Here is a 19,058-nt window from a genome sequence, read left to right as displayed (position 1 = left end):
ATGGCCCCCCCAGCTTGGCCCCCCCAGTTGAAATGTTCTAGAACCTCCCCTGGTGTGTGTGCCCCAGCGGCCCAGAGGGTGCCCCAGAGGCGTGCCATGGAGGGGAGGTTTGTCCCCTCCCCGCCTCCCCGTCAGCTGGGCGGAGCCACACCAGCTCGTTGGGAGACGAGAAAAAAAAGCAGAGCAGGACAAACGGAGAGCGGGGAAGACAAGCCAACATGCGGGTGAGAGCCTGACTCCGGCAGCAAACCCAATACTGTCAATAACAAACTGGGCTCCAATTCACCGACGGAGCAAGCGAGGAGGATTCTTCAGCTTGGTTTGGCTTTGAGTTTTTCGGTCTTGTTTTTGTTTAATAAAACGGCGCTCTTTACAAAGCTTAGCTTTTAAACCCTGGTGTGCAAGTCCCTTGCTGCTGTGTGCGACATGCTGAAATATTAAAAGCATAAGGATGTGCTTTTGGACTTGGCCTAGAGTTGTTTTTCTATCAGAGGAAAAGACACCATTCAACATCCAGCAGACATGAGAGAGAAGCGGTTCAGTCTGTTACTGCACAGTGTGCTCTGTGGGTGGGTCTTTTCGTCTGGCCTGATACTGTCATTATAGCAGTAAACAACAACAGCATCAACAACACCACCACCACCACTGACCAAACAGGCTCCTGTTCAAGAGTCCACAGTCCCATATCCATGAGAACAGATGCACATTACAACAGACAACCTTCCTGGAGCACAGAGAGAGGAACTTCCAAGGTCAGAGGTCAGTCTAGGGCCGCCTCTGATGCTGTCCACTAGTTCACTCCCAGGGCGGGTCAGGTGGGACCACTGAGTTCAGCCCCCCCCCCACGCCTCTCGCCCCCAACACCTGGTGAAGGGGGTCAGGTGTCGGACGGGCGTGGCTTCAGCTGCCCTTGCTGTCCCGGATCGAGTCCACAGTCTGGGCCAGCTTCTTGAAGGAGGGTCTGAGAGATGGATCACTGTTCCAGCACTCTGACATGACATTATAGATCTGGAGAGGGGAAGGAGGAGGAGGAGGCGTTAGGTAAGTCCACATGTAGATCTCATATTTACATTTGTACGATTCCTATATGTTTAATGTATGCACCTTCCTGCCAAAGCAAACTCCTTGTCTTTGCAAACTTTCATGGCGATTAAAACCCTTTCTGAGTCTGATGTGTATCCAGTCACCCACCGACACCAGACTGTAGCGGAGGCCCTGCGGAGGGAACTTCTCTCACCTCAGGTGGACAGCCGTCAGGGGCTGGGAGTCTGTAGCCTCGCTTCAGGAGCAGGTCGATCAGGTGGTACACGATCATCTGACCCTGCTTGTCACTGCCCATCTCGTCCATGAACGCCTACAGGCACAGGGGAGGGGGGGGGTGATGAAAGTGGAACAGTCGGACTGTGGAGAGTAGAGGCCAGAGTAGGAGAGAGCAGGGGGAGAAAGAAGAGAAACGAGGGGAAAGCAGAGGAGGGGTAGAGCAGAGGAGAGGAGGAGAGGAAAGGAGGAGAAGAGGAGAGGAGAGGAGAGGAGAGGAGAGGAGAGGAGAGGAGAGGAGAGGAGAGGAGAGGAGAGGAGAGAGGAGGAGGAGAGGAAAGAAGGAGAGACGTACTGCTGGTGGGCTGTGATTCTTGTCACTGTAGGTGAAGAGTTCGTAGAGGACAACTCCAAAGCTCCACACGTCAGACGCCACCGAGAACTTACTCTCCGTTAAAGATTCAGGGGCGTACCTGGAGCACATCATCATCATCAGCAGCATCATCATCATCATCATCATCAATTTACACATCTATGTATTAGCAAACCCCATTTTTGTGAAGGGGTGTGGGGGGGGTCTCACCAGAAGATGGGGCTCTCTCCTGGCTCTCTCACTGTATAGTACTCCTTGTCCTGGGGCAGGACCTTGGTGAGGCCAAAGTCTCCAATCTTCACTCTCATCTCAGTCTCCACCAAGATGTTCCTGGTAGCCAGGTCTCTGTGGATGTAACGCTTGGTGGCCAAGTAATCCATGCCCTGCACGCACATCCCCAGGAACACAAACACACACACACCATGAAGAGCACTAACACACACACACACAGACGCCATGAGAAAGGCATGCACACCCACCAGACACACCCACACACAGCAGTACCTTGCAGATCTGTGAGGAGTAGTGCAGTAACTTCTTGAAGTCAAAGCGTTCCCTGTTCTTGACCAGGTAGTCTCTCAGACTGCCGTAGGGGAGGTACTCCATGATCAGACGCAGGTTCTTGCGCCCTGGGGGTGGGGCAGAGGAGAGGAGAGCAGAGCAGGGCAGGGGAGTGCAAAAGATGGTAGAATTGAGTTGTTGAGTAAAGTAGGGTAGATAAGATAAGGTGAGGGAATAGGAAGGTGGAATTGAGTAGAGTACAGGAGATGAGAGTTGAGTAGTGCAGGACGGAGCAGGAGTGCAGTTGGAGTCCAGTGGCATAGATGAGAAAAGAGTAGATTAAAATACAGTAGAGTAACTCTAGACCAGACTAGAGTGGTCAACAGGCCCCTCCCAGTCCGCAGGCCCCTCCCACCCCCCCAGGCCCCTCCCACTCACCGGCGCTGTAGCAGACGCCCTTGTACTTGACGATGTTGTCGTGCTGGAGGGACTTGAGGATCTCGATCTCGCGCTCGAAGTCGCGGAGGTGCTCGGCCGAGCTGTGCTGCAGCTTCTTCACGGCCACCACCTCCCCCGTGCTGTCCTGGAGGGGGTCGTAGCGGCACATCTCCACACTGCCAAAGTTACCCTGGGGGTGGGGTGGGGGGGGGGGGGGGAGAGGCTTAGTCGAGAGACCTCACATCTACAACGATAACGCTAGGACACTGGGGCAGCTTCAGAGAGCTCTGACATCCTGCGTACGCGAGTGCGTGTGAGCGTGTGCGTGTGTGTCACCTTGCCCAGCTGTTTCAGGAAGATGAGGTGACGTTCTTCAAACTGGGCTGGCTCCAGACTGTCAAAGGTCCCCGGGAACCCTCTGCTCCTGGTGGGAACCATGTCACTCTCCACCAGCAGCTCATAGTCTACTCACACACCACAACCACAGTCAGGCCTCGTCAGTCAATACTCCCAAGGGCTGTCTGGAGTCACGCATCAATTATTCATACGTGGATCAACACTAATAATCTCATTTCCCAGATCGGTACAAAACATTCCATCCCCAGATCAATACTGCGAGTCCATCAGTCATGAAGGACGTGCGTGACCTGGTGTGAAGAGGCTGTTGAGGTCTCGGATGACGGCCCTGAAGGACGGCCTGTGACACGGCTCGTAGTCCATGCAGCTGGTGATCAGATTGGCCAGCTCCGTCCACTTAGGAGCGGGCAGCTGGTGGCGGTCCTCGTAGAACAGGAACTTCTACAGGAGAGAGGGAGGGAGGTGAGGAGAGAGAGAGAGGCAGGAGAGGAGGAGAGAGAGGGGAGGTGAGGAGAGAGAGGCAGGAGAGGAGGAGAGAGAGGGGAGGTGAGGAGAGAGAGGCAGGAGAGGAGGAGAGAGAGGGGAGGTGAGGAGAGAGAGAGGCAGGAGAGGAGGAGAGAGAGGGGAGGTGAGGAGAGAGAGAGGCAGGAGAGGAGGAGAGAGAGGGGAGGTGAGGAGAGAGAGAGGCAGGAGAGGAGGAGAGAGAGGGGAGGTGAGGAGAGAGAGAGGCAGGAGAGGAGGAGAGAGAGGGGAGGTGAGGAGAGAGAGAGGCAGGAGAGGAGGAGAGAGGGAGGGAGGTGAGGAGAGAGAGAGAGAGGCAGGAGAGGAGGAGAGAGAGGGGAGGTGAGGAGAGAGAGAGGCAGGAGAGGAGGAGAGAGAGAGGAGGTGAGGAGAGAGAGAGGCAGGAGAGGAGGAGAGAGAGGGGAGGTGAGGAGAGAGAGGGAGGTGAGGAGGAAGAGAGAAAGAAGTGGGTGAGAGGAGAGGGAGTGAGGTGGGGAGAGAGAAAGAAGAGGGAGCGATGGACAAAGAGAAAAAAGGGAGGAGAGGAGAGAGGGAGAAACAGAAGGTGTCAGAGGCAGTTCTAGAGAGACAGAGACAGCATCTTAGTGGCGGTCCTATTCCACCCAGGTCCATCCCTGTCTGCTGACTGACCTTGGAGCAGTCCAGCGTTCCCAGGGGCTTGTCTCCTCCGCTGCAGATCTCCCACAGTGTGGTCCCGAACGCCCACTTGTCCGTGGCCGAGCTCAGGTTTCGAGGGTCGTTCACACACTCGGGGGGCACCCAGGGGATACGCTCCACCAACACTGGGGGAGTGGAGGGAGAGGTCCCAGAGAGGGAGAAAGTAGAGGAGGCAGTGAGGGAGGAGGGAAGGAAGGAGGAGGAAGGAGGAGGGAGGAAGGAGGAGGGAAGGAAGGGAGGATGAAAGAGGAGGGAAGGAAGGGATATGTTGAGGAGAGGGGGGGAGATGGCCAGGTGGGTAAGGGTACGAGGGTAAGGAAAGAGAGAGGGTGTGAGGAGGAGAAGGGGAAGGATGTATGGATGAATGGATGGATAACGGAGTAGGAGAGGAGGGGAGGAGAAGAGTTGACGTGATATAAGTTAAGTAGTAGAGACAGATCAGTCATTATTAACTCTGAGAGCGCTGCGGTACGTGTACGAGAAGCGTTCGATTATGGGATGTGTGGTTGCCATGCGGCGTTTCCGTGAATCGCACCGTCTCGGGGGAGTACGGTGATGCTGATTCCAGGATCGCTCAGTTTGATGAAGGGGGGGTTCCCCAGCTTTCTGTCCTCCTCTCGAATCAGCAAAACGTTCTTGGCACACACGTTACCATGGACCAGGCCTTTATCCTCCTGGTAGACACACACACACACAAACATTCATGTGCAAGCCAAGTTTGTGTCCGTATGTGTGTTAGATGAATGTAATGTTTTTGTACGATAGTGGGAATACTGTGACGTTTAAGTGGGATCAGTGTATAAGTGTGTGTGTGTGTGTGTGGGTCCCGTGCGTGTTCCCACCAGGTAGTGCATAGCCCAGGCAAGCTGCTTGGCCACCTCCAGTTTCCAGGGGATACTGAGCGAGCCTTTGGTCTTCTTCAGGTAGGTGTCCAGGGATCCAAACTTGACGTACTCCTGCACCATCATGTCTGAAGGAGACACCGAGCAGAGGACACGGCACTTAGGAACACTGGAAGAATGATGACCTCCCTGACCTGCCTCTCTCTGCCTCTATACCCGTCCCTCCCTCCCCACACGTCTGCCCTCTCATCACGGACAATCCATGATCTCCCCCGCCATGTAGCCTTTAGCTTTGCGTGTGTCAATCCGAGGCCTTTGCACTAACTGCCGTGTTTGTCCGAGGGCACTCACTCTCCTCCCCACACACACACACTCCGTAGGTGAGAAGCAGGTGCTTGTGGGACAGCTGGCTCATCATGCTGGCAGCTTCGAAGAACGACTGTTGGAAAAGAGGAGAAGTAAAGGTCGGGCGGGAGGGTAGGGGGGGGTCGCACTCATATTCAAAAGACGACAGCTACTGAGTGACAGAGTTAACAGAGGGAAGCTTTGGAACAGAGGCCCGGGCACCTCTGAGTAGTTGCGGTGAGCTTTGTCCAGGATTTTCACGATGACGTCCATCTGATGCATCTCCCCATAGTCTCCCAGCTCCTTCCGCACGCCGTAGAAGATCTTGGTGAAAGTCCCCTGACCCAGGCTGTCTTTCTGGAAGGCAGATACACACACACGGTCACACTTACAGGGTCACCCACAGGGAATACACACATATGATTATTAACACATACACACACACAGGGAATCAAAACACACTTCAGTGAAGAGTAATGGAAACACATTCCACTTGGACCAAGATTGAGATTCATTTCCAGAGATGAATCTCCATTTGGACTAGTCTTGTGGCCTGCATCGTTTCTAAAGGTCTACAGGTCAAAACCCAGTCAGCTGTCTACTCATATCATCGACGACTATGAGCTCCACCAATCCCAGACCTCGCACAGTTCACCTGACTCTCCCACAACTCACTGGGCTTTCCCTGAAAACATTCGGACAGGCAGACAGACAGACTCACAATATCCAGGTCCTCTTGGCGGATCTTGTGGAAGACCATCTGGCTGATGTGTCTGTGGAGGGAGGGGGTCATAGGGACGTCCACCCCCTGGTTGGACCTGCACACCAGCAGGTTGGACTTATCTACGGAGGCAGGAAGGGGAAGAAAGAGGGTGAGACGGCACGAGTGAGAAGGAGAGAGGATAAGCCGGAGAGAGCCGTCTGGCCCCTAGATTGACCCCTGACCTCTGGCCTTGGGCGGGCAGCACTTTGCCAGCTGGAAGATGTGGCCGTCGGAGCGCAGCGCCTCCTTCTGGTAGCGGTGGAGAAGGTCGCGTAGGCTGCCAAAGCTCTTCTTCGCTCCACTCAGGATGTACTCCCCCATCTCCGACTTCACTATCTGGCAGTGCTTATACTCCACCATGCCGTCACACTGCGGGGGGCGGGAGGGGGAGAGAGAGAGAGAGGAAGGGTGGGGGTGGGGTGGAAGAGACAGGGAGAGGAGGGTCACACGTGGTGAAACGGGACAGGTCTATTATCGACAGGAAGGTCGACAATAGGAAGTGCTCATAGACCTTTACTCACGCCCACAATGAAGGACAGGAAGTACTTGTTGTAGTCCTTGGGGCTGCTGCGTAGGATGTACGCCCCACGGTGGTTGCCAGAGCGACGGAGTTTGCTGATGGTGAACTCCATCCTGCCGAGAGGGCACATGACACACAAGCACAGACAGACAGGCTGTGAACAGCGATGTTCAGTGACAATACTCTGTCTGCTATCAGTGAACAGCGGTGTTCAGTGAGAATACTCTGTCTGCCATCAGTGCGTGTCCTCGCCTGCGTAGACCAATTTGTAGACTTACGAGATGGGGCCGTGACAGTAGCTCTGTATGGCTTCCAGTAATCTGGGAGGAGCCACTTCTTTACACAGAAAGTGGTGAGCGTCAGCAATCAGCCGGTAGTACCCATCAACCAATGAAACAAAGGATAGAGCCTCTGGGAGCGAATGAAACTCCAGCTCCTGCATTACACAAACAAGAAAGATAGAATGTGTTTTAGAGAGAGCGAGAGCAAGAGCGAGAGAGAGAGAGAGAGAGAGTGAGAGAGAGTGAGAGAGTGAGAGAGAGAGCATATGGACCCTGTGCAAGCACCCTCTGCGTACCAGAGTCTGGTTGTCCTGCCTGTTGATGGTGACGATGCGGCTCTCCACAAAGCTGTCCTTGTTGGCCTGCTTGATGCTGATGTCAATCACCTCTGGGAAGTCACAGTACGTCTGCAGCTCCTGAAGAAACACACAGGACAGAACAGGAAGAGAGGAACTCTGTTGTCAAAAGGCCTCAAAACAGAGGGCTGGCAGGCAGGGGAACTGAGATGGAGGAGGGACCTCTGCTGGACTAAAGATGTACTGTACCGCAAAACAGACACTGTTTGTCCAGAGAATATAGGACAGTGATGGTGATAAGGGGGGGGGGGGGGGTGGAACAGAGGGAACCACAAAGATGTCTGATCTCCTTTCGTACCTGATCTCCCTTCTCTCCTTCATTTCCAGAGGACCACTGGATGCCGTGGTTGCCAGTGACGACGATGGTGACCTCCCCGGCGGAGGCCTCGCTGACCCAGAAGCTCTCGGAGAAGAAGGCCATCTGCAGGGACTCCAGGTTCATCAAGTATTTCAGCTTGAGGTCGCGGGCCGTGGCTTTGCATTGGCTGAACTGCTCGATGAACTTCTTGAACCTGAAGCGGATCCTCTTTCTGGTAACAAAGTTGTATTCCTGGATACAGGCCCGCATAGCCTTGGGCAAGAAGGACTTATAACTGGGGGAGGAGGAGGAGAGAAGGGCAGGGGGTGAAGGAGAGGGCGGGGGGGGGGGGGGGGGGGGGAAGGGAGGGGAGGCAGGTGGAGAGGTGGGGAAGAAGAGAAAGAGAGAGCGAGGGAGGGAGGGATAGAGAAGAGAATGGCAGACGAGATGGAGGAGAGAAAAGGAGGGAGCGAAAGAGGAGCGGAGGACGTCGAGCAGCATGAGAGGAAGGGACAAGGACCAAAAAGGGACAATGAGTGAAGGACACAATGTCCAAATGACATTGAAATCCCCCACACAGCTAACAATGTCATTACGTTGCAAGGCCACACTTTCGACAGTTCACTACAACCCCCCCCGTCCCCGTCCCCGTCTGATCCAGGACATGAGCGCCTCATGATGAGATCTCTCTCATTACCCTCCTTCTGTTTGAGGTGACACGTGGAAGGGAGGCTGCACAGCTACTTTGGATTAGCTCATTATACCGCTGGCCGTTCTATCACATTCCTGCTGGTGTTCTCTGACCCCCCTCCCCTACACCCCAGGTCAGCCAGATACACACTCACTAGCCATCTAACCCTAATATCACCATGGTAATTAACACTCAGGGACACTGAAGCAGAAGAGAGAGAGAGAGAGAGAGAGAGAGAGAGAGAGAGAGAGAGAGAGAGAGTGTGAGAGAGAGTGGGAAAGGAGAGAGAAAACAACCTGACTGAACCGCGTCCGACCAGTAGGTGGCGGTGAAGACGCTGGAGCGTGGTACACTGCCCTACTGGCTTTCATGGCAGTAATACTACCCTGTTGTCGTGGTAACAGGTCAAAAGTGTGGTGCCATACCTGTTGTCGTGGTAGATGTCGACAGGGGACTGGCCCAGTTCCTTGGCCAGCCTCATCATGTCCAGCACGGCCATGCCCAGACACTCTTCCTGGGCCTCGTGGCTCACCTGCACACTCACACGGCCACTCACAAAGTCACTACGGCACTGGGGAGAGAGGGAGAAGGGGGGGGGGGGCAGAATGGATGGACTTTGGTAGGCTTCCTCACCCTGCATAAGATCCAACTAATGTCATTGTTCCGGTACTACTTGGACTATTTGAGGGAGAGCCAAAGAGGGGGAGCGAAAGAAAGAGGGAGCGAGAGAGTCAAAGAGACAGATGGTGGGAAAGGACAGTGAGCATGACAGACAGAGGGAGAGAGAGTGAGGAAGAGAACAACCTGACACACTTTCATGTCTTTTATGTCACACTTTTACGTCTCATAAAAGGTATGGGACAGGAAGTTGTGATGCAATATCCCCTGAATTCAGACCAAAAAGCTTTTATTCAGTCATCCTCTTTACCCCAGACATGCTACTGAAAGAGAACATACAACTCATGAGAACACTGCAGCTCACAATCTGTACAGTACTGTTATCATCCATACAGGAAGAAGAAAACAGTCCATGTTTTCTTTAGACTACAGTAGAACGCTTCCTGATCTGCAGCCTGACAGCAAACTGCTAACGACGCCGATGCCTCCTCTGGTGCGACCATATGTTTGTGAAGATAAAGACCTGAAGAGGCCCCATTTCACACACACACACACACACACACACACACACACACACACACACACACACACATGCCAGTTCTGCTACAGCGCTCCTCCCACACTCTCTCAACCACTTCCCCTTTCTATACTACACCCCTGGACACAGACAGACAGACAGGCAAACAGGCAAACAGACAGACAGGCAGACAGACAGACAGACAGACAGACAGACAGACAGACAGACAGACAGACAGACAGACAGGCAGACAGGCAGACAGACAGACAGACAGGCAGGCAGGCAGGCAGGCAGGCAGGCAAACAGGCAAACAGACAGGCAGACACACAGTTGTAAAGGCAGGTGTTTTAATTGAAACTATGCTGACAAGGACAAATTAAGCAACAGCTTATAACAGCTTAGCTTGCTTAAACATTTGTCACAATCCCAAATGTAGCAACACTTACCTAACCTAACAAAGCAAATATAAAGAATGCACGCATAATTCCCCCCCCCCAAAAAAAGTGCTTGCTGTGCAACACACTGTGGTGTAGAAGCAGAATGTGTGTTTGTGTGTGACGGACCTGGGTGAAGAGGTAAGCCAGACCACAGTCATCCAACACGGGAGCCTCCTGTCCCGTGGACACTCCATACCTGTGGGCACTGGAGGGGCCAGACTCGTACCAGCCTGGGAAGTAGAACCTGGAGGAGGAAGGGTCAGGGGTTGGTTGTTTGGGTGAGAGAGATGGAGAGACACGGTTGGATGGGGGAGGGAAGGGGGGTGATTGAGTACGAGAGGGAAGAGGTGGGGAGTAAGTAGAAGAGTTAGTGATCTGAAAGAGTGCATTATGGACCTATTATGAAGCAGACCAAGCATCAAAGCTGTGCATCCCTTTCTATGGGGAGTGTTCACTGGCGCATTGAAGCCTGCAAAATCGAGATATGGTCAGCGCCATGTTGAATTTCCAGCTCGTCTGGTATTAAACAGTGGTTTGCCGTGCTCCTGACCCGATAACAAGTCTATGTAGCCTGTGACGTAAACAAACCAAAAAATGGGGTGCAAAAAATCTTGAGCCAGGTTCAAGAACAACAACAAAAAAGGTATTGGGGAACATCATTTGGGATATTTAGACTGGAGAAGATGTGAGTAAAATGACAGAAACAAAACCACCAAGTTTCAATGAGGCCTGTGATTCAAGCTGAGGAGTCACGGGACCTGGACTGCATCCCTCAATGTTATTAGGTGCGTTCGACTTCATGCAGCGCCGGCGTCGCCTGCAGCCGCCTGCAGCCCGGATGACTTGAAGCAACCAATGGCATTCTCAGCTTCCAGGCAGCCGCCGGTGCTGCATGAAGTCGAACACACCTATTGTCCCCCATCATGCATCATGCAAAAGCCCACCCCTCCTCTTCCTCACTTCCTACCTCAGTCTGAAGAGGAGGCTCTCATTGGCTGAGTCATTCAGCTTGAGGATGTGGTTGGGCGGGAACCACATGTGGTCGCTCTCTCTCATCAAACCAAAGAGACTGCTGTAGATCGGAGAAAGGCCTGAGAGACAATTAAAAAATTAATCAACCAATTAACCAATCAGATGAGAAATAACACAAAACCATCCCTAACCCTTAATGAAATATACTACCGCAGTGCCTGTTAGCGGAAAACAGGTTTTAATTTATTGCTAAATGTTTATATTTATGTTGCTGAGAGACCATGATGAAGGTCTTGAAACAAGCGGCTGGTAATGATGTGTGCAATATGCCTCCCTCTTGCACCTCTCCACTTCCAGAAAGCTTATTTTCTTTGGGGGGGGGGGGGGGGGGGGGGGGGTCAGACTGTTAAGTGAGGGCCTCTATACCATCTTCCACTGGAATTTCTCACACCTGCTTCAGAATCTCAAACATCTCAAACCATTCTCACAACTCTGGGCAGTGGGTACTATACCAGATACTACAGCACTGTATCACACTTGTACTGTGTGTGTGTGTATATATGTGTGTATACGTGTGTGTGTGTGATACCTAGAAAATTGGGTCCCCTGAATGGACTTCCCTTCAGTGTTTTCCTCAGTAGGTAACAACAGCAACTACAAGATTTGTGTGTTTGTTTGCAGTAAACGCATGCTTTCATACATGTGGGACTAACTATTCATAGCAGCTTTCAGAAATGAAAGTAAGGTAGCTGCTCATCTAGAGGAATGTCCTCACTGGCTTCCAGCCAATGTTCCACGTGTACAACGGTGGTGTCCTTCATGATGTCACCCTGCCTCCCTTGGAAACATCAGCCTTGTTTGTCCAGAGGCATGGTCTAACCGTCCAGGCTGCAGGCTGCTTTTAATGCAACTTTCTGTTGGGCTAAGGTGCAGTGTATGCTGCAACATTCACAAAGGAGAAGTGGCTATGTAAACAGGAAGTGACACCAGAAAGGGCAGGAAGCCTTGTAGACCATAACCAATGAGTGGGGAGGTGGTGGGTGTAGTCTCTCGAAGAAATAGAATCTTATCTGTGCCAGATGGATTTGTGGAAGGGAGTTGGGAGAGATAGAGCAAGAAAGAAACAAAAAAAGTAAACAGCTTCCTGAGGTCACACACTGTGTGTGCGTGTGTGTGTGTGTAGCACGTGGTGTGTGTGTGTGTGTGTGAGTTTCACACATGCAGCACTCAGCCTCAACTAAGGTGCCTAACAGTGGATCTCAGTGCAATGCTGTATGTCTGCTAGTGTCGCAGCCACACTCCCTCCCTCGCACTACCTCTGTCCTGCCACTACTTGTCCTTGTCTTGTCCACTTGTTGCTTTCTAAAACGTGTGGAACAGCAAACCATCACGAAAATTCCACATCAAAGGGTTTTGCCCGATGCCAGGATTAACCGTGACGTGTTCCACCACCACAAACCGTAATGTGTGTGCATGTGTGCTGGTTGAACCCTGCCCAACCCACCGCATGCTTTGGCTGCGTCGACGCACAGTGCCTCGGCCACGTAGTCCCCTGGAGGGTAGGTGAGGACGTCCCCACCGCTGGCCCCCCCGGACCCTCCCCTTGAGACGTGGTACAGGTGCACCCTCAGGCAGGTCACCGCCGCCTGCTTGAGGTCGGAGACGGGGTCACGGTCCGCCCCGAGCTGGGCGGGGCTCTCTGGCGGACAGACGTCATGCTGGGGGGAGGGGCACGCCGGCGGGTCCATGTCCATCGCTGCTATCCACCCAGCGAGGGGGCTCAACCATACAGTCACCTGGGGAGGGGGGGGAATCATAAAAGTGAGTCATAAAGAAGAATTAGCCTAGATGTGTCACGCTGATGAGACTATAGTACATATATTGCTGCCAGGTCAGGTTTCATTCTCATAGAAACCCAAAATAGCCTGACCAACAGCTGCAACTCTGCAAACCGTGCACTTCCACTTCCTCATCAAACGTTGCTGAATGTGAGTCACAAGGTGGATTAGGTGGATCACGCAGGACCACACGGTAGAGGATCTCTGATTCGTCTGAGTGAATGGAATGAAACGGGAAATGAAATTTCCCATGAAACGAAAAACCCAACGACACACAGCTGGCCCAATTTCCCTCCAACTAGAAAATGTTATTGCCTCTCTTCCTCTTTCCCCCTCTCCCTCCACAGCTCACACAGAGGAGTGGGAGATTGTGTAAGGTCTGTGTGACATAGCAGCCACCGTATATTGGATGGGTTTACTGGCAGCAACCACCTACAAGCCTCCACAAGCAGGGAGGCACCCAGGGAAGTGAAACAAGATGTGTACGTGAGCGTGTGCTCGTGTGTCCGTTGTGTGTGTGTGTGTCCGTTGCATGTGTGTCGAGTGCAAGTTTTAAAAGCGGGGGTCAGATGGATGAGCGGTTAGGGAATCGGGCTATTAATCAGAAGGTTGCCGGTTCGATTCCTGGCCGTGCGAAATGACGTTGTGTCCTTGGGCAAAGTACTTCAACCTACTTGCCTCGGGGAGAATGTCCCTGTACTTACTGTAAGTCGCTCTGGATAAGAGCGTCTGCTAAATGTAAAACTGAAAATGCAAAAGCACTGATATAGACGCCAGTTACAATAAAAAACCCAGATCCACCAAGATATCTGGCCAACGTCATATTGAACTGAATACTAACTGTATTGTTGCATCCTAGTCAACAATGTTCTGGAACGAAGATGAGAAGCCGGGCAATGACAGTCCTGCTATGAACCAAACTGAACGCTGCTGGGAGGCTTGGTGTGCGGAGTGAGGCAGGAGGGGGAGATGGGGTGCATCGCATGATGGCTGGGACAAGAAAAAGTGTGTTTGTGGAATATCCATCCTCACCAACAGCGTGGCATCGACTTGGGCCAGCACAGCTTGTTTGGACATGCAGCCACTTGGCTGCTTCAGAGCTGATTTACCGCCTGGTTAGTTTGGAAGCCCACAGTAGCACATGTTGGGCAGGTAGGAAAAGTACTGGGGAATTTCCATGTGCCATTGTCCAGGATGGGGGGGGGGGGGGGGGGGGGGGGGGCATGAGTGAGTGGAGCAGTCCTCTGAAATGCAAACTCAGCAGTGCGAAGGGCGATAAAGCAGTCCAGGTATTTGAATTGTTTGACGTAGTGCTGCCGGCCCAAGGCTGTGTGCAGGAGGTCATGCCCCTGGGAGTGAGATGGAGGGAGGAGGGAGCAAGGGAGGGTGGAAGAGAGAAAGAGAGGAGGGTCAGGATGTACATTCTGACTGCACTGCGGTATCCAAGCTTAGACTGGACCTCCTGAGCGTCAGCTGTCTAAGTTGAGGCGGGTCAGATTTAGCTGGAGACACTGTCCAGCGAACTGCTTTCAAGGTTAACATAGGAATTTGTTAATCGATAGATTGGAGTGGTAGCCGGTACTGCGTCTCCATGCAGTCTAAACAGAAGATAACACTTTATTAATCTTAGAGTGAAATTTGAGTAAGAACTCAGACTTGAACTTCCACATCCAGTAAGATCCTTCTATCACTGCACTTCCATCCCAGTATAGATGCTGCCATGCAGAGCGACCCTCAAACTACAACACAGTCCAAAACCTCAGAAATGGAGTCTCAGTTCATGTCAAGTCCCTATCGGAGCCATAATGTTTCAAGTTTGAGTCAAATGTCATGTGGTTAGCACAGCTGGCACACACTGAGGTCGTAGGACGCCAACTATTTACATGAGGGTCTCAATGCTGCCAATGTAACAAAACCAAATGTTCCAGAACACCATGAAACTATACTTGTTGTGGATCCAGATCTTTGAATACATCTACGTCCAGTGTGTAGCTTTGCTCACAAAACTAGAGCCGCTTAGCTGTTCTAGAGGCTAAGATAACCATAGCTCATTGGCACAGCTAAACACAGCTAAACACAGCTAAACAGGAATGCAACAGCTCACCTTAGACTTCCCAGGCGTCTTGCAGCCACCCTGGTCCCCCAGTGTCTGTGACCAGTGACACACACTGCAACCAAACAGGAGGGTCTACAGGATCTAACAGCTGCGGGAGATTGTTGTGCACGGCTGCGAGGAAGCCCACAGTCTTCCACAGTCTCCTACACTGTGGGTCTGATTTATAACCCTCTGGCTCAGATCATTCTCCCTCTGGAACAGGGGCCGACTGCTGCACACAACGTGAGAGCTTCTGTGATTGCGTGTGTGGGTGTGTGTAGGACTGTTCACGTGTGGCTGGTGACGCCTGTGTGTGTACGAAAACAGGTGTGTGTGTGTGTGTGACTTTAGTGTGTGTGTGCAGCATCCTCCTGAAATGACAGAGTAAACGGGGGGTGGGGCAGTTCACACCCCATACAGACCGACCCTCATTCTCTCACGCTGCTCTGCATCTGTGCAGCTAACCAACGCAGCGGAAGCGGAACGGAGGCGGTTTGGAACCGCAGTCTTGTGACGAGGTGGCCCAGTCATACCCTGAGGCGCCGTAGGGAAACCGGAGGGAGATGACGCGTGCCGTCTTGGTCTAATGAGAAGGGACCTGGGGTTCCAGTCATCCACCAGGTGTGGATGGCAAAGTGCTCCGCAAGTCAACCTGGCTTCTTCAAGTATTAAAGGAATCCAGTTCAAGAGTGACCGAAGCTAGCTCACTGTACCTTGCAACGTCAACTGTACTGTGGTTGTAATTCACCCAGCCTCTGCTACAGAGCTCCAGCAAAGAGACTTCGAAAGGTAGAATCTTCCGAGGCCGGGCACAGACATCTCACCGCAACAAGGGCCATCGTGAAGCCGAATCGAGAGCACGGCCATTGGTTAAGGGAGTGTTTCTCAGTCTCTACCCGCGTCACAGCTACGCTAGTTAGCAGGCTTTTGACATGGTCACATACACCGCTGGAGCCCGGCCTATCTGTCCACAAATGAGGAAGTGCTGAACAGGCAGCACGCAAAGACACAACAGAGTATTGGAGGGGAAGGGGCAGAGAGGAAAATGGGGAGAACGAGAGAATGCGTGTGGTACGTGTATGGGATGCAAATCTTGCATGCCTTTTTAACAAAACCCTTTCGCACTGAGGCTGTCCCACATAAACGTGGCAGGCTTGCTAAATCGATAAGCCTGGCTGGCTTGAGCAAGGGCTTTTTAGATCATATTTACAGACTATGATGGAATCAATCAACCTGATGCTGCTGATTTGTAGTCTGTTACCCTGCTAACGCCCCTTTTCCTCTCTCTGTCTCTGTCCTCCTGTATCTCTGTCTCTCTCCTCCCCTCGTCTCCCTTTTCTCCTCCTGTTTCCCCCCATCCAATACTCCTGTGTCACTCTCCCCCTTCTCTCTATCATCCCGTCTCTGTCTGTCTCTCCCCCTCCATTCCTGTGTCTCTCTCCCCCTTCTCTCTATCCTCCTGTCTCTGTCTCTCCCCCTCCAATCCTCCTGTGTGTCTCTCTCCCTCTTCTCTTTATCCTCCTGTCTCTGTCTTCCTCTCCTCCCGTGTCTCTATCTGACTCTCATTCGTCACTCTGTATCGTTCTAAACTTCTTCTATAGAATCCCTGACTTGACTGTTAGTTGACCCTGGGCCACCCCAGACTTATACAGAACACCAACACAACTCGGCACCACAGACTAATGTTCTTAGGTAGCTTAGGGTGTTTGCCAATTAACCATGAGGCAGGTGCTATGTATAGAACTAGCCTCTTCTGTCATCTTAGAGTGATTAAACTATTTGTTACACTAATGACGTTGTTGTAGCACTGTAACATTCCTTTTATTTAACATGACAAGTAGCTAGGATGTGGTTACTTTGCAATGCGGACAGTAAATAAAAGCCGTTCCTTGACTAACTACAAGAAATACGGTACAACTATGCACTTCTGATCCTGTACTTTCAATAAGCACTATTTGTACATTGCAAGTACAGTAGAAACGACTTGTCAACCCCAACAATTGGCAGGAAAGGTGTGTGTTTTGCTGACGGAGACTGTGTGACGTAGCCCGGACCAGAGTGTATGAGTGTAGCCCGGACTAGAGTGTGTGAGTGTAGCCCGGACCAGATTGTGTGTGTGTAGCCTGGACCAGAGTGTGTGTGAGTGAAGCCTGGACCAGAGTGTGTGTGTGTAGCCTGGACCAGATTGTGTGTGTGTGTAGCCTGAACCAGAGTGTGTGTTTGAGTAGCCATTTTAGATTACTATCTCAAACAATGGCAGTGTATCAACCTTAGCTAAAAAGCCAAGAGGATCCGTTTCATCTTAGCCCTTCCTGGCCACATACCCCAGGCTCCACCTCCGAGATGCTGAGCAAGACGCTAAACACCTCGTCTCATTTGCGTGTCATGTCCACGTGTGACTGTTTGCCCACTAGCCTAATAACTAGTGACATTAGTATGGCCTGACCTCACTGGCTCGCCTGGCTGATCCTCTCAGTCATGCTAAGCCAGTTTGTTGCATCCAGCAAAGACTGGGGCTGCTCTACGCTGGCTGAAGTCACGCTAGATAGGCTGGCCTAAGTTTCTCTGCTGTGGTACTAGGGCCAAGGAAACTATGAATGTGTCTATTACAGACTCCCAAACACTGAACCAAGAGTGTGTGAGAGACAGTCACAATCGATACTCTCTCATTCTCCTTCTCTAATGTTCTTAGTCTCTTACTCTCATTAGAAAAAGCTTAAATGCTATTGCAGCATTTTCTGACGTCTCAGCTCAGTGGGCTTATTTACATTAGATCTTTTAAGGTTAAGTCCATGGCATGACACACTTTGCTTTTTGAATAACGTGTCACAAGGTTGAGTGAGGGGGCTTTGCTCCTACCCTGAAAAAAAACAGCTGGATTTCCTGATAAAGGGTGTGTTAGGACTGGGCGGGTTAGGTTACTGAAACACAGAGTAACCAAGTCAGCCCAAGCCAAACTTGGTATAAAGGTGTGTACCCCTTTGTTCATAAGTACTGATTGCACTTGGTAGCCTATTGGTCCATGGAATATAAGTTGAGAGGTTCGAAAGCCATCATAATTAATTTAGCCTACATGTTAGCCCGTTCAGCAGACGCATTGTAAGACCAGTAAGTTTGTTTGTCTATCTATGTAAACAAACAAAAAATTAATCCATAAAGCCCATCTCTATATATGTAGGGCAATAAAGGCTCAATGGTCAGCTATCTGCTATTGATTATGAATTACTAGACAGGAAGTTAGCTTGTATCATTTTTATTGAGCTTGCTGACAGGCTGTCAACTGGAGGAGCTAAGTAGCTCTCTATTTGACACGCTACCAAAAAACTAAAAGCGATTAAGCGTTTTAGGAGTTTAAATTGGCACCTGGAATCAACAGAAACAGAACTTACTTTCTACCAATAAGTCCACGAAGCGATGTAGGAAGTTGCGTTTTTAACTCCAAAGAGGACGGAAAACGTTAGACGAGTAGTAGGCTAGTAACTAATGTAGACCCCGTTAACCAGCATAACAGAAGTTATTCATAAACTCCAGTAGATGCGGCACCAGCTTCGAGCCGTGTTCTTTTCTTTAATCTTATCCATTCTGAGTCCAGTGTTGACTTGTGTTTAAGCATGCGATCTTCTTGCGATTTCATTGAAAGCGTCTGCCTTGGGTCATCTCGCTCGCCATGCCATAGCCTACATAGACCGGGAAGTGTCATCTACAAGACTCAAACTCAGTCCCTGAGTCATTTGACAACTAGCATTTTTCCACCAAAACCGAAGCAGTTAGTAAAATCCCACGCAGGACTCCTGCTTCTTATTCTTTGACTTTGGCGGATTGCATCTAATTTAAAGGTGCAAAACTAGAACCATGCGGCTCATTGACATCGAAGACAGTTGATGTCGCGTTAGTACGGTTTTAATAAACCTGTATCAGATAAGCCAAATTCTGTTTTCCTTTTTATTAGTTCTTTAATGTACCCAACCCCTTACATTTCCAATTATTTTATAATTCGCCCTTCCGTCCTTCTCACCAAGAACTGTCCGTGTAAGAGTTTCACAATGATTGTAAATCGAGTTGTTACATCCCAAAACAATTTAAATCAGCCATGCTTCCTTGATTTCTTGTATGGTTTAGCCTACGTTTCAACTAACGAGCGCCCCCTACGGTGTACTTCAATCGGTGCGCTTATAAATCAATTACAGAAGAATACAAATTACATGGCAAATTTAGCTTAGCAGATTTTTGCAACTTTTGCAACATTTTTGGCAAATGTTTTCAGATTATGTATGTTTTTCAACCCATGGGTTAATCCTACGTCAAAATCAAATATTTAAAATATTGCACCATATACAATTTTTGTTTTGTTTAAATGCATCCAGCATTTAGAGTTGCTCA

General features: G+C 51.0%; 1 protein-coding gene across 1 annotated transcript; it reads right to left on the bottom strand.

The window, feature by feature from the left end:
- Nucleotides 1-2: 2 nt before the first annotated feature.
- Nucleotides 3-18,791, bottom strand: jak2a (Janus kinase 2a). Its single transcript, XM_047044757.1, has 24 exons — nt 18,068-18,791; nt 12,250-12,541; nt 10,741-10,864; nt 9,900-10,017; nt 8,627-8,772; nt 7,511-7,805; nt 7,153-7,272; nt 6,854-7,011; nt 6,577-6,688; nt 6,238-6,424; nt 6,014-6,135; nt 5,515-5,649; nt 5,299-5,386; nt 4,948-5,075; nt 4,641-4,779; nt 4,079-4,230; nt 3,217-3,367; nt 2,906-3,033; nt 2,570-2,759; nt 2,135-2,259; nt 1,841-2,013; nt 1,613-1,730; nt 1,238-1,354; nt 3-1,008 (listed from the first exon to the last, which is right to left on the bottom strand). Exons 2-24 carry the CDS (start codon nt 12,497-12,499, stop codon nt 901-903), a joined length of 3,384 nt encoding a protein of 1,127 aa, XP_046900713.1. The 5' UTR covers nt 12,500-12,541; nt 18,068-18,791; the 3' UTR covers nt 3-900.
- Between the last annotated feature and the right edge of the window lie 267 nt (nt 18,792-19,058).

This window comes from Hypomesus transpacificus, chromosome 22 (genome assembly GCF_021917145.1).
Source record: "Hypomesus transpacificus isolate Combined female chromosome 22, fHypTra1, whole genome shotgun sequence".
NCBI lineage: Eukaryota > Metazoa > Chordata > Actinopteri > Osmeriformes > Osmeridae > Hypomesus > Hypomesus transpacificus.
Note: the sequence above shows the minus strand (reverse complement) of the source record. Positions and strands in the feature narration are given on the sequence as shown.

Coding starts and splice junctions, on each gene's coding strand:
- jak2a (XM_047044757.1), bottom strand. CDS start 12,499: ATGGACATGGACCCGCCGGCGTGCCCCTCCCCCCAGCATGACGTCTGT. Junction 4,231..4,640: donor CACCGTACTCCCCCGAGACG/GTGCGATTCACG, acceptor CCACTCCCCCAG/TGTTGGTGGAGCGTATCCCC. Junction 1,009..1,237: donor CTGACGGCTGTCCACCTGAG/GTGAGAGAAGTT, acceptor TCCCCTCTCCAG/ATCTATAATGTCATGTCAGA.